At 42.1% G+C, this 12,170-nt stretch overlaps 1 protein-coding gene across 1 annotated transcript in view; it reads left to right on the forward strand.

Annotated features, from left to right (window-relative positions):
* Positions 1-9,351, forward strand: part of TNKS (tankyrase) — a 207,771-nt gene extending 198,420 nt beyond the window's left edge. The window contains exon 27 of the mRNA XM_077772826.1: positions 3,691-9,351. Coding sequence (XP_077628952.1) covers positions 3,691-3,777 — 87 coding nt within the window. The 3' untranslated portion in view covers positions 3,778-9,351. The remainder of the gene's footprint in view (positions 1-3,690) is intronic.
* The last annotated feature ends 2,819 nt before the right edge of the window (positions 9,352-12,170 follow it).

Below are 12,170 nucleotides of genomic sequence, written 5' to 3' on the forward strand. Positions count from 1 at the left end.
CACTGCCCCTCTGTAACCATTGTTAAGGGTCTGTTTCTTGGTTTGTCTCTCCTTTTCCCTTTGCTCATTTGTTTTCTTTCTTAAATTCCACATATGAGTGAAATCCTGTGGTATCTGTCTTTCTCTGACTGACTTCTTTCATTCTAGCATTATGCTCTCAAGCCCCATCCACGTCGTTGCGGATGGCAAGCTTTCATTCTTTTTTATGGCTGAGTAATATTCCATTGTATATGTATATACCACTTCTTGTTTATCCATTCATCAGTCAGTGGACACTTTGGTTATAATGCTGTTATAAACATCAGGGTACATATATCCCTTTGAATTAATGTTTTGTATTCTTTGGGTAAATACCCAATAGTGTGATTGCTAGATCATAGCGTAGTGTGTTTTTATTTTTTATTTTTTTCTATTTTATTTATTTCTGAGAGAGAGACAGAGACAGAGACAGAGACAGTGTGAGTAGGGGAGGGTCAGAGAGAGAGGGAGACACAGAATCGGAAACAGGCTCCAGGCTCTGAGCTGGCTGTCAGCACAGAGCCCGACGCGGGGCTCGAACCCACGAACTGTGAGTTCATGACCTGAGCCGAAGTCAGACGCTTAACCGACTGAGCCACCCAGGTGCCCCGCGTAGTGTTTTTTTTTAATTTTGTGAGGAACCTCCATACTGTTTTCCACAGTGACTACACCAGTTTGCATTCCCATCAACAGCACACAATGGCTACTTTTTCTCTACATCCTCGCCACCACCTGTTGTTTCATATGTTCTTGATTCTAGTCATTCTGACAGGTGTGAGGTGATATCTCATATAGTTTTTATTTGCATTTCCCTGATGATACGTGATAATGAGCATCTTTTCATATGTGTGTTGGCCATCTGGAAGTATTCTTTGGACAAATGTCTGTTCATGTCTTTTTCCTATTTTTTAAATTGGATTATTTGGTTTGGGGGTGTTGAGTTGCATGGGTTTTTTTATATATATTTTGGATACTAACCCTTTATCGGCTATGTCATTTGCAAATATCTTCTCCCATTCGATGAAATCCCAGCGGTTCATTTTTGCTTTTGTTTCCCTTGCCTCAAGGGACATACCTAGAAAAAAATTGCTATGGTCAGTGTCAGAGAAATTATTGCCAGTGCTCTCTTCTAAAATTTTTATGGTTTCAGGTCTCACATTTAGGTCTTTAATCCATTTTGAATTTTATTTTTGTGTATGGTATAATAAAGTGGTTCAGTTTCTTTTTTTTTTTTTTTTTTTGCATGTTACTGTCCATTTTTCCCAACACTGTTGAAGAGATCATCTTTTTCCCATTGGATATTCTTGCCTGGTTTGTTGAAGATTAATTGACCATATAACTGTGGGTTTATTTCTGGGTTTTCTGTTCTGTTCCACTGATCAGTGTGTTTTTGTGCGGGTATCTTACTGTTTTTGTCACTACAGCTTTGTAATGTAGCCTGAAGTCTGTGATGCCTCCAGCTTTGCTTTTCTTTTTCAAGATCTTTGGCTGTTCAAAGTCTTTTGTGGTTCCTTTTAAATTTTACGATGGTTTGTTCTAGTTCTGTGAAAAATGCTTTTGATACTTTGATAGGAATTGCATTAGATATATAAATGGCTTTGGGTAGTGTAGACATTTTAACAATATTTGTTCTTCCAATCCATGAGCATGGAATGGAATGGAATGTCTTTCCATTTCTTTGTATCATCTTCAGTTTCTTTCATTAGTGTTTTATAGTTTTCAGAGTATAGGTCTTTCACCTATTTGGTTATAAGCTACCTTCCTAGATATCTTATTATTTTTGGTGCAGTTGTAAATGGGATTGTTTTCTTAATTTCTCTTTCTGCTGCTTCATTGTCGATGTATAGAAATGCAACAGATTTATGTACATTGTATGCTGCAATTTTACTGAATTCATTTACCAATTCTAGCAGATTGGGGTGGAGTCTTTAGGGCTTTCTAAATACAGATAGTGTAGAATATAGCATAGTTTGTCATCTGCAAATAGTGAAAGTTTTACTTGTTCATTGCCAGTTAGGATGCCTCTTACTTCTTTGTGTTATCTGATGGCTGTGCTACGACTTCCAGTACTATGTCGAATAAAAATGGTGAGAGCAGACATCCTTGTCTTGTTCCTGATCTTACGGGGAAAGCTCTCGGTTTTTACATTATTGCGGATGATGTCAGCTGTGGACTTTACATATATGGCCTTTTTTATGAATATTAATACCCTGGCAACCCAAGAATGAATCCCACTTGATTGTGGTGAATGACTTTTATAATGTATTGTTGGATTTGGTTTGCTAGCATTTTCTTGCGTTTGTTTTGTTTTGTTTTGTTTTTAGATTCCATATATAAGTGAAAGCACTGTGGTATTTTTCTTTCTCTGCCTGACTTACTTCACTCAGGAAATACCTCTAAGGCCATCCATATTGTCCCTAATGGCAAGATCTCCTTTTTTTTTTTTTTTTTTTTTTTTATTTTTTTTTTTTTTTCCGGGGGGNGACGCTTAACCGACTAAGCCACCCAGGCGCCCCAAGATCTCCTTTTTTTTTAATGGCTGAGTAATATTCCATATATACACACACACACATATATATATACATATATACACACACACACACACGTATATACACCACACCTTTATCGTTTCATCTGTCGATGGACACTAAAGTTGCTTCTTGGTTGGCTACTGTAAATAGTGCTGCAGTGAACATAGATGTTCATATATCTTTTTAAAGTCCAGGTTTTTTTATCCTTATTTAAATTATTATTCCATATCTATATACAAGTAATTTGTAAGTCAGCATTCAGCAAATTATTTTTGGGCCCAAAACATTTACCTCCCCACAGATACTAGTTTCTATCCCGAGAGTGCTCTGAAATACTGCATCTAGCTGTCTCATTATATTTAGGGTTGAAGACTCCTCTGTTGTGCACATGGGTATTAAGGGGTTTTGCCCCCCACTCAGTTGTCTTAGTAGTGACTTCTGGTGACGGTCTGTAACAACTTCCCCTAAGAAGTACTCTTCCCACTCCAGATACTGAGCCTTTCATTATGTACTACAAGAAAAAGAGGAAAGAGAGAATTTTTGGGGTAGAGGGTCTAAATCTGAACCATTACGTTACCTGTAAAAGTTACCTTTCATTAGTTACCTTTTAAAACATTATCTCCAGACTGTTGCCTCTACTCAACTAGTGACTCCACAGGCCTCACTCTTCCTCCTTCTCGTGCAGTACGTTCTGTTTGTGATTCATTAGTTGGAAATTAATTTGAAATCGATTTGGCCAAATTACTCTTTGACTTAACAAACTGTATTAAACATATGCTATGTGACAGAGAGAGATTTTCTCCCGCCTTAGCTTTCCTGTGAGTGGCCTGTGCGTGACAGGTGAATGCAACACTTTAAAGTACTCAAAGTGGAGATAACATTAAAACGGTTCTCCAGATCAGAGGGTCTGTATATGTTTATGTACAAGAGACAGGTAGATCGCGTGTGTGTGTGTGTGTGTGTGTGTGTGTGTGTGTGTGTGTGTGTGTGTTTGTGTGAGACTTAAGCACCTATTGATTGGCTGGCCTCTGCAGGATTTTGGGTCTATATAGAATCGTGATGGTGAACTACGGCCTCTGAGACACCCACGTGCTATCGTACCCGCTGAAGGAGTGCTTTGTTCCCTTACTGTCCTCTGCAGGCCTACCCAGAGTATCTCATCACGTACCAGATCATGAAGCCAGAAGCTCCTTCGCAAACCGCCACAGCCGCCGAGCAGAAGACCTAGTGAAGGCCCCCCGGGGAAAGGCCAGATCGGATTTAAACTTGGGACTGGATTACAGTGGATTGTTTCCAACAAAATCAATACTCCGTAAATCCCTGACAGCCTAGAAATAAGCTGTTTGTCTTTTATAAAGCATTGCGATAGTGATGAGGATAGTATGAGTAACTGATACATACTCAACTGCTACTGTTCCCTTTGAGGAAATGTTTACAGGGGCGGCCTTTTGACATATCTCAGGCTCATTTGCATTGCAATTGTCCATTTCTCAAACAAGATTGCCTTGATCTGGTCTTGGAAATGGAAAAAAAACCATAACATGTACTTCCCCAAATTTCACAATATACACACTACGTTTGCTTTGTTATATATGGCACGTGTATGTAACAAATACATATGTCAGGCTCATTTTAAATGTTTTCTAAACATGCATCATTCTTTTTTTTTCTTTTTTTTTTTTTTTTTTTTGGTGTGTGCGTGTGTTTTTGTTTACTTTGAAAATGAGCCAGAGCCTTCTCGAGGATATTTTGCACAAAGTCACACTGACTAAAATCATTAGCAACGCAACACAAGCTTCTGGCTGAGCGAGACTTAGTTTCCCCTTTTTTTTTTCACTTTGATCTATTTCCTATCTGTACTTCTTACCATTGTGAATCGGGTTGGGAAGGAAAAACATCAGGTTTTAGTGTCCTCTTACAGGGGAAAGGCACAAAGGTCAGACTGACTTAGGAGCATGCAGGCTCAGAGAAGGCATGGAAGCTTCTGGTGGGCCCTGCTCTTCCCTTCTCAGCCTGCCTGGGGGGCGTTGGGAGGGAGGGTGCCTAGTGCGGAGAGCGAGGAGAGCGCAGCCAGGGCAAGGGCAGTGCGTGGGGGGCCCCACTGACACGTGGGAGGAGCTTGGGGTTCCAGGATAGGGATTCCAGGATATCGCTGCAGCAAAGGATCCCAGGGCCTCCTCAAAGAAAAAGTACTTCTCTTGCTTGACCCGGACTGCCAGAATAGTCGCCCCCAAAATTAGCTGCCTTATTTCCAAATTCAGTGGAATTATTATACTTCATTAGAGTCACAAAAATCTTTATGGTTTCTCCAGTCCAGAAAGCTAGGATTCACATCCTCCTTAGTAGATAGATGCGCAGGGACGGTTGCATTTACTCCAGATTGGGGGTTATTTTGAGTGAGGTGCTTCCGGTAGTTTACAGAGGTCCCTACACTACATTTTCAAACCATTTCTTCAAACTTCTCAACAGACAAGGAGAATACTGAAACCAAAGCTCTATTCGGTTATTTTTGTAATTGCAGTGGAGAAATACTGTACTGTTTCTGCAGGAAATTACTACTTTGTTTTGCGTGTTTTAATCAATATTTGCCTGGTGCACATCAATGCTCGTAAAAGATTACCCATTCCAGTTTTTACACTCGCCCTTTTCACCTGAACTAAATATCAGATTGGCTGCATAACTCACTTACTTTGACATGCCGTTCATCTGCTCAGCTTTGAAGCAAAAGTAACATAAATGTGATTAGGGAAAAAAAGGAAAAACAGTGTGACACAAACTTGCCGTTTCAACTTCAAGTTCTGGAAACGAATTTGTTTTTTTATGCAGGCTGATTAGGCTGTGACCTCAGTTAATCTCCTGAAGGAAAATAAAATGGTTACCTGCAAAAATTCTAGAATAGGCTCTTAAAATATGCACTTAGCTTTCTTTTTGGCTTAAGTCCAGCACTAGAACTAGGCATCAGGAGCTAGTTTGAGTTTTATAGCAGAATCTTGCATGGGTCCTCAAAATGAAATCAAGAATTAACCTCAGTCGTTGCTTCTGTTGAAGTTTTAGTGACCCTTGCTGGGTGTCCGTGTCTTGGCTACCTGTGTAATAGCACTAGAATTCCATACGAAGCTTCGGAGTTTAATATTTGTTAAGAGGGCTTTTTCCCTCCTTTCCTTCTTTTTTTCTGTGACAACGGGTCGGAGGAATGGCATCCGTATCGTTTTCAGTAGCTGTGAAAGTGGATGACACTTGCCTCCTCACTTAGAAATAGTTTAAAATGGTAAAACATGGCTGTGATTTTTAGTCCAGTAAAAGGGTTAATATGGTATAGATACCAAAAGCTTTATGGCTTTATTAAAAAGATAAGCCGCTGTTCAACTGTGGTTATATGTTGTTTCCATCGTACTAACTAGATTAATGGATGTGTTAAACTTCAGCCTCACACTCGAGAAGTCAAACTGTGGTTCAGTATCTAACCTGCCGACGTTCTGTATCCGATGCTGCGTGTGCCGAGTAAAGGTACTTGTGTAAGGAAGACACTGCAGTGCTTGTAATGATTCCAGTGTATAGTCGTTGTCGAAAGAATGTGTATATATTATTCATCTGCTAAGAGAATGGGTTAGTTCGTATTTCACAGGAGCCAAATACATTTTTTCAAAACTTGAAAACCAAAGGTCATCATGAGTGCCCACAAGTTAGTAACAGTTGATTCCATTTGGAACTTCCATCCATAGCAGCGTGAACATCCCTTTGGAATATAAAAGCATGGCATTCACTTAGGCTGAAATCCATTTGCTGTCTTGCACGTGTACTCTAGAGGAGCGCTGGCACCTGGAGGACTCCAGTGTGGCCTCCCCTGAACTTGCCCTTATGCTTTCCCAAACCGAATGGAAGAGAGGATCTGAACACCTCCGCCAGCCTTACTGCACTTCTAAAGGCAAATCTTCTAGCGCGACGCTGCCGGTTTCCTGGGTATTGCCGGCTGCGTTCTTCGCTCCTAAGTTGAGGGCCCTGGACACTCCTTGCACTTGGCCTTCTTCCCTCTTCCTCAGGTTGCTAGTCTGGAACTATAAGTAACTCCCGTAGTTACCTTTGACCCCACTCACTTTCCTCCTTTCTTCATCTTGAGTCTTGCAAAAGGAGACTGTACTTCTGCTTCCGTAGCACAGCCGGGTCCAGTAGGAGGCTCCCCGGGGCTTTGCTCCGGAGATTCTGCCAGTTTGTTAACAAACGTCAGCGTGGAAGCCAGAGTTTTACTTCTATGCAAAATAATAACAGTACAACCAGAATTCTTATTTACCTTTTCCTTCTTGCAATTTGGAATTTCTAGCTTTTCAGTAACATAAGTAGAATACGTAGTATTGGGAGGTTTTCACGACAGCCTCCTGGTGCCTCTTGAGCTTGATGTCAGCGGCTAGATTAGTTTCCTTTTGCTCTCAAAATAGCAAAGTGCATTGACATAGAGAAATGCCTGAACATGGCAAATGAAGTAATAGAGATTAATATTCTGTTATTATAGTCTTTATACAAAAACTGACACCTCGGTGTGTTCTGGAAGAGCAGCAGTGGAAGGCACTAGATTGCCTGGGTTGTTCTTTATGCCAGTCCAGCTGCCAAGTGCACAGGGGCCGGTGGCCATTGCTTGCCCTCCCTTCCCTACGTGCACGCTCCCCGGACCCCTGTAAGCAGCCTTGCGAACAGAAGTGGGGTGTGTGCCCACGCACCTCGCCTCCAGTGTGGCCAGAGCCCACTCGTATGATCATGTGTGCTAAGCGGCCTTCTTGCCGTGTTTTCCGTCGGGCAGTTTTCTTCCTTCCACGGGGCTATAGACTTCGGTCATTTGGGGAACACTCCAAACTGACATTAAGATAGGGTCCCCCGTGTTAGAAATTCACTTAAAGACTAAACTTAAACTTGTTCGATGTCAAATCAGTGACAGAAAAAGGAAAAGAAAGTAATGGGGACGATAACATGTGAGCTTTGATCGGACACAGTTAGCACGTGAATAGGAAATGGTTTCCTGAAAAGCCGCCCTAAAGCATGAGGCACCCTGGGATACCTTGTGCATTCTGAAATTAATAGACAATTAAGTGTTTCTTCTTAAGAAAGAAAAAGCCTTAACTATGGCAGAAACTTTTTAACCTTTTATAGTCTAATAAATAAGAAGTTGGAATTCCATTTCTTAGTGTTTGAAAGGCGTCAGTCGGGTGTGTCTCCATGTATGTACGTCACACCCATAAAGCTGATGTGATGAGGGTACCTATTTCACAAGTAATGGCTCCCTTAGATGCCAAGGAGCAGATCTAATCAATCCCTCCCGATTTCTCCATGCTTGAAGTTCCTGGACAAGCAGATACTCTGATTTAAAGAAATGCTAGCAAGATTTCGAAACCTAGTCAGCTTAGGAGAGGGGAGGGGGTGGACACAGCAGCATCTCATGAAGTGATACCATGTGGTACCTGAGCGGTGCCCAAGCTGTTTTCTCCTCATAAGCCATGGTTATGAGTGAAGGGCAGTAGGAAGCTCCAGATTTTATGCCCCAGGAGACCAAACCCGCTCACAGTGTGACCAGTTTTCTACATCTGCCAGAGGTCCCGCGTCCTTTGAAATAACATTCAGGCCGCACAGGTGACTACATTTGGACTCTTCCTTCATTCAGGTTTCCTTTTCTGCTTTATGCTGTCGCTCACCTGACCACTCTTCTTTTCAAACAGATTTCTTGTGCTCCACAATTCAGATCGTTTTGCTGCTTTTACATCTTTCTGTGCATTTCCGCAGGCAGCCCTGAAAGCCCTTTGTTGATGGAGAGTGTTTGCAGAGAAACGCAGGAAAACTCTGGTAGCGGGGTATCTCTCACACTCCCATGCCCACCCCACCCCCAAGGTTCAGGATGAGGAGCTAGAAAACAGCAGTAGGAACAGAACCAAAATCTTTGAGGTTAATAGCCTCAACCTAGAAGGTGACCTTGACCCTATAACCATTGTATTCATCACACAAAATATTTAAGCTCTTCATGTGCATACAATACCTGCTTCTGCTTCCATTGTTTCAGGATCAGCTGTCTTAGTGGTAGTAGTATTTGTCTTTGATAGCTGCACACTCTAAAGGTACTTTTATCAGTGAGGTTTCTCAAAAACATTTACAAAACCAGCTTTGAGGAAATCTAAGAGTGTTTCCCGGCAACAGCGTTTGGAGTAGTGATCGTACGTTCCCATTGTGACCTTGGTCTGTGTGCGTAACCATCGTAGTGACTCCTTGGCTCATTATCGGTGTTGTTTTTATTTTTAGTCTCTCTGTGGCCCACCAGTGGCAGGGGGGGTTCCAGTCCCCTCGCTTTGCCTTTCTGCATTCGTCCATGTGTAGGATTGCCAGGTGAAACACAAGGCACCCAGTTACATTTGAATTTTAGATAAATAATTTTGTAGTTTAAATACGTTTCATGCACTATTTGGCACATATATATATATGATGATAAATAAAAAATGTTTCTCATTATCTGAAATTCAAGAATCCTGGCTTTTCGCTTTGTTTCATTTTGTTTTACTGAATCTGGCAACCCTATCAACTTGGTCCTGGGAAGTCGCTTACAGCATGTAAATTCTTCTAGTCTTTACTGTCTTTCACGTGGAACAGAAGACCTTTTTTCCTCGCCTTCTACTTTCCAAACGAGGGCATCAAGGAACGTCACCTGCCTGCATGGTGGGTTTCTATTTAAGACATCTTTATGATTATATTTAACCTGTAACTGTGCTTTGGCTAAATGTCTAACAGTACTTGTAACTGTTTAATATTCAATAAAAACATTTTTAAAATATGCCGTGTACGGACAGCGGTTAGCCCTGGAGTGCCTTCATTTCCCTGCTTGTCCATTGCAGCCTGACCAGCCTAACACAACCGGCCTGACACTGTCAGGACACAAGTGCTCCTCTTGCCGTCTTCTTGCTCAGATCTGTGCTGCAAGCGCCGTATCCACACGTCTAAGCTCGCATGGGAGTTAGTGACGTACCGCGGTCAAAGGGAAAGAAGCACGGGTTCCTTTTAAAAATATCTCTGCAATGAAGGGGCCCGGGCTCCGGCGGCAGGCCTCACGCCAGCCTCTGGGGCAGCTCAGACGCCCTGCACAACTTCTGTGCCGAGACTCCCTGCCTCCACCACTCCCAGCATGATGCCTTCCAGGCGCAACGGGAAATGCCAAGTACCCAGCATGGTACCTGGCACGTAGCACTTAGGAAATTATTCCCTTTTCTTCCATCCTCCTTTCTCCATGCTTAGTGGCTCATTAAGTAGCAAATTGGAAGCTAGGATTTTATCTATAACTTCTTTGCCAAAGGGAGTGTCAGTGTCACAGAGAGTCATAAATTGAGCACTTGGATGCATGCGAATAACCCCACAAAGAGCAATAGCTGGCACTGAGCCCTTATGATGAGCCAGGGACTCCATATAGATATTGTCATGAACAATCCCAACAACCCCACAAAAATGGGAATTTTAATCCCCATTTCACAGATGAAGAAACTGATAAAGAGGTGAAACAGATAATTGATGTCCCAGAGTTCTTTCCAATATAGACTTTGACACATTGATAGGCACCAAACCTGTGTCTGAAGTTGTGGTGTTTAAGCAGGAACAAAACCACCAAGGTGACTCTACTACATGGTTTTGTATCATCAACATCTCATGAGAAGATCAGATTCTAAATGCCATTAGGTGCAAGTTTCCCCAGTGGTTTTTGCTGGGGTTAGAAAGAAATGATAGATGGCTTTTTAAATGCTTCTTTCTGCTGCTTCATTGTTAGTGTATAGAAAAGCAACTGATTTCCGTCTGTTAATTTTGTATCCTGTGAGTTCACTGAATTCATTATAATAGTTCTTTGGCAGAGTCTCACAATGACTTTTTAAAATTCAACACCAAAGGCATGATCCACGAAAGAAATTGATAAACTAAACTTCATTAAATTTTTAAAAGCTTCTGTGAAAGACACTGTGGAGAAAATGAGAAGACAAGCCACAGGCTGGGAAAAAATATTTGCAGAAGATGTGCACCTGCTAAAAGTCCTCCTTCCTGTTCAAAGGATACAAAGAGTTCCTAAAACCCAACAGTAACAAAATGAACGAGCTGAGTAAAATGTAGGCCACAGATCTGAACAGACACCTCCCCAAAGAAGGTGAACAGATGGTAAGGAAGCATGTGAAAAGATGCTGCATATCATTTGTCACTGGGTGGGCGCTAGCTTAAATAACGAGAAAACATCACACACCTAGAATGGCCGAGATCCCAGACGCAGACGAGACTGAATGCTGGTGAGGATGTGGAGCAACAGAACTCTCATCCGTTGCCAGTGGGAGCGCCCCACTGTACAGCTACCTTCAAAGACAGTTTGGCAACTTTCTCACAAAACTAGACACCGAACAATCCAGGGGTTGTACGTAACCGCACCATCCAGCAATTGCACTCCTTGGTATTTACCCAAAGGAGTTGAAAAACATGTCCACGCAAAAACCTGCATGCAGGGATTTGTGGCGGCTTTATTCATAACTGCCAAGATTGGAAGCGACCAAAATGTCCTTCAGCAGGTAAATGGATAAATAAGCCGTGTCGCATCCAGACGATGGGATATTATTCAGCACTGAAAAGAAACCAGCTACCAAGCCATGAGAAGACGTGGAAGAAACTTGAATGCTTATTGCTAAGTGAAAGAAACCAATCTAAAAAGACCATTCCAACTATATATGACACTCTGGGAAAGGCAAAACCATGGAGACAGTTAAGAGACCAGTGAATGCCAGGGGTTAGGTGGGAAGAGAGGGACAGACAGGTGGGGCACAGAAAATTCTTAGAGCAATGAGAATACTCTATGGGATATCATGAAGCTGGACATGTGTCAGACATTTGTCCAAATCCATGAAATGAACAACACCCAAGAGTGAACTCTCATGGAAACTGTGGACATTGGGTGCCTATGATGTTTCGGTGCAGCCTCATCCACTGTAACAATGGAGCCGTTCTGATGGGAGGCGTTGGAAATGCAGGGGGAAGCCATGCATGTGTGGGGACACTGTATGTGGCAAATCTCTGTACCTTCCCGTTTTGGTGTGAATCTAAAACTGCTGTTAAAAATTCAGCCTATTTTCAAAGAGAGAGAGAGATGAGGGATAGAAACATGTTCAAGCATAGGATAGAGAGAAGATAGATAGATGACAGATGATAGATGATTGATAGATAGATGATAGACTTTCTCTTTTAGTGAGACTGGAAACCTAGACATGCGCACGAATAAATAAATATTAAATAAAATTTGTTAATTTTGATTAGCTCCTCCTTTGACTTTAAGGAGGTGAACAGTGTAAACCTATTAAAGAATCCTGGACTATTAATTAATTTAAAACTTGGGAGAACGAAGGGGAAAAACAAACATCTTGGTGTTTCCTCCACTTTGGACCTGGAGCTGGATTTTATAGACCAATGCTCCAAAGCTGAGACCCAGGAGAACAGTGAGAGAAAGAGAGCAGTAAGCTGGGTGAGCTCCTCCCACGGACTCGCCAGCACATACAACGAGTGTGCCTTATGCATGATACTCCCTTGCACGGGGCTGGAGGCCCGGCCACAGGACAAGCGGCTTTGCTCTCTGTCTAC

This window comes from Crocuta crocuta, unplaced genomic scaffold (assembly GCF_008692635.1).
Source record: "Crocuta crocuta isolate KB4526 unplaced genomic scaffold, BGI_CrCroc_1.0 scaffold140, whole genome shotgun sequence".
Classification (NCBI taxonomy): domain Eukaryota; kingdom Metazoa; phylum Chordata; class Mammalia; order Carnivora; family Hyaenidae; genus Crocuta; species Crocuta crocuta.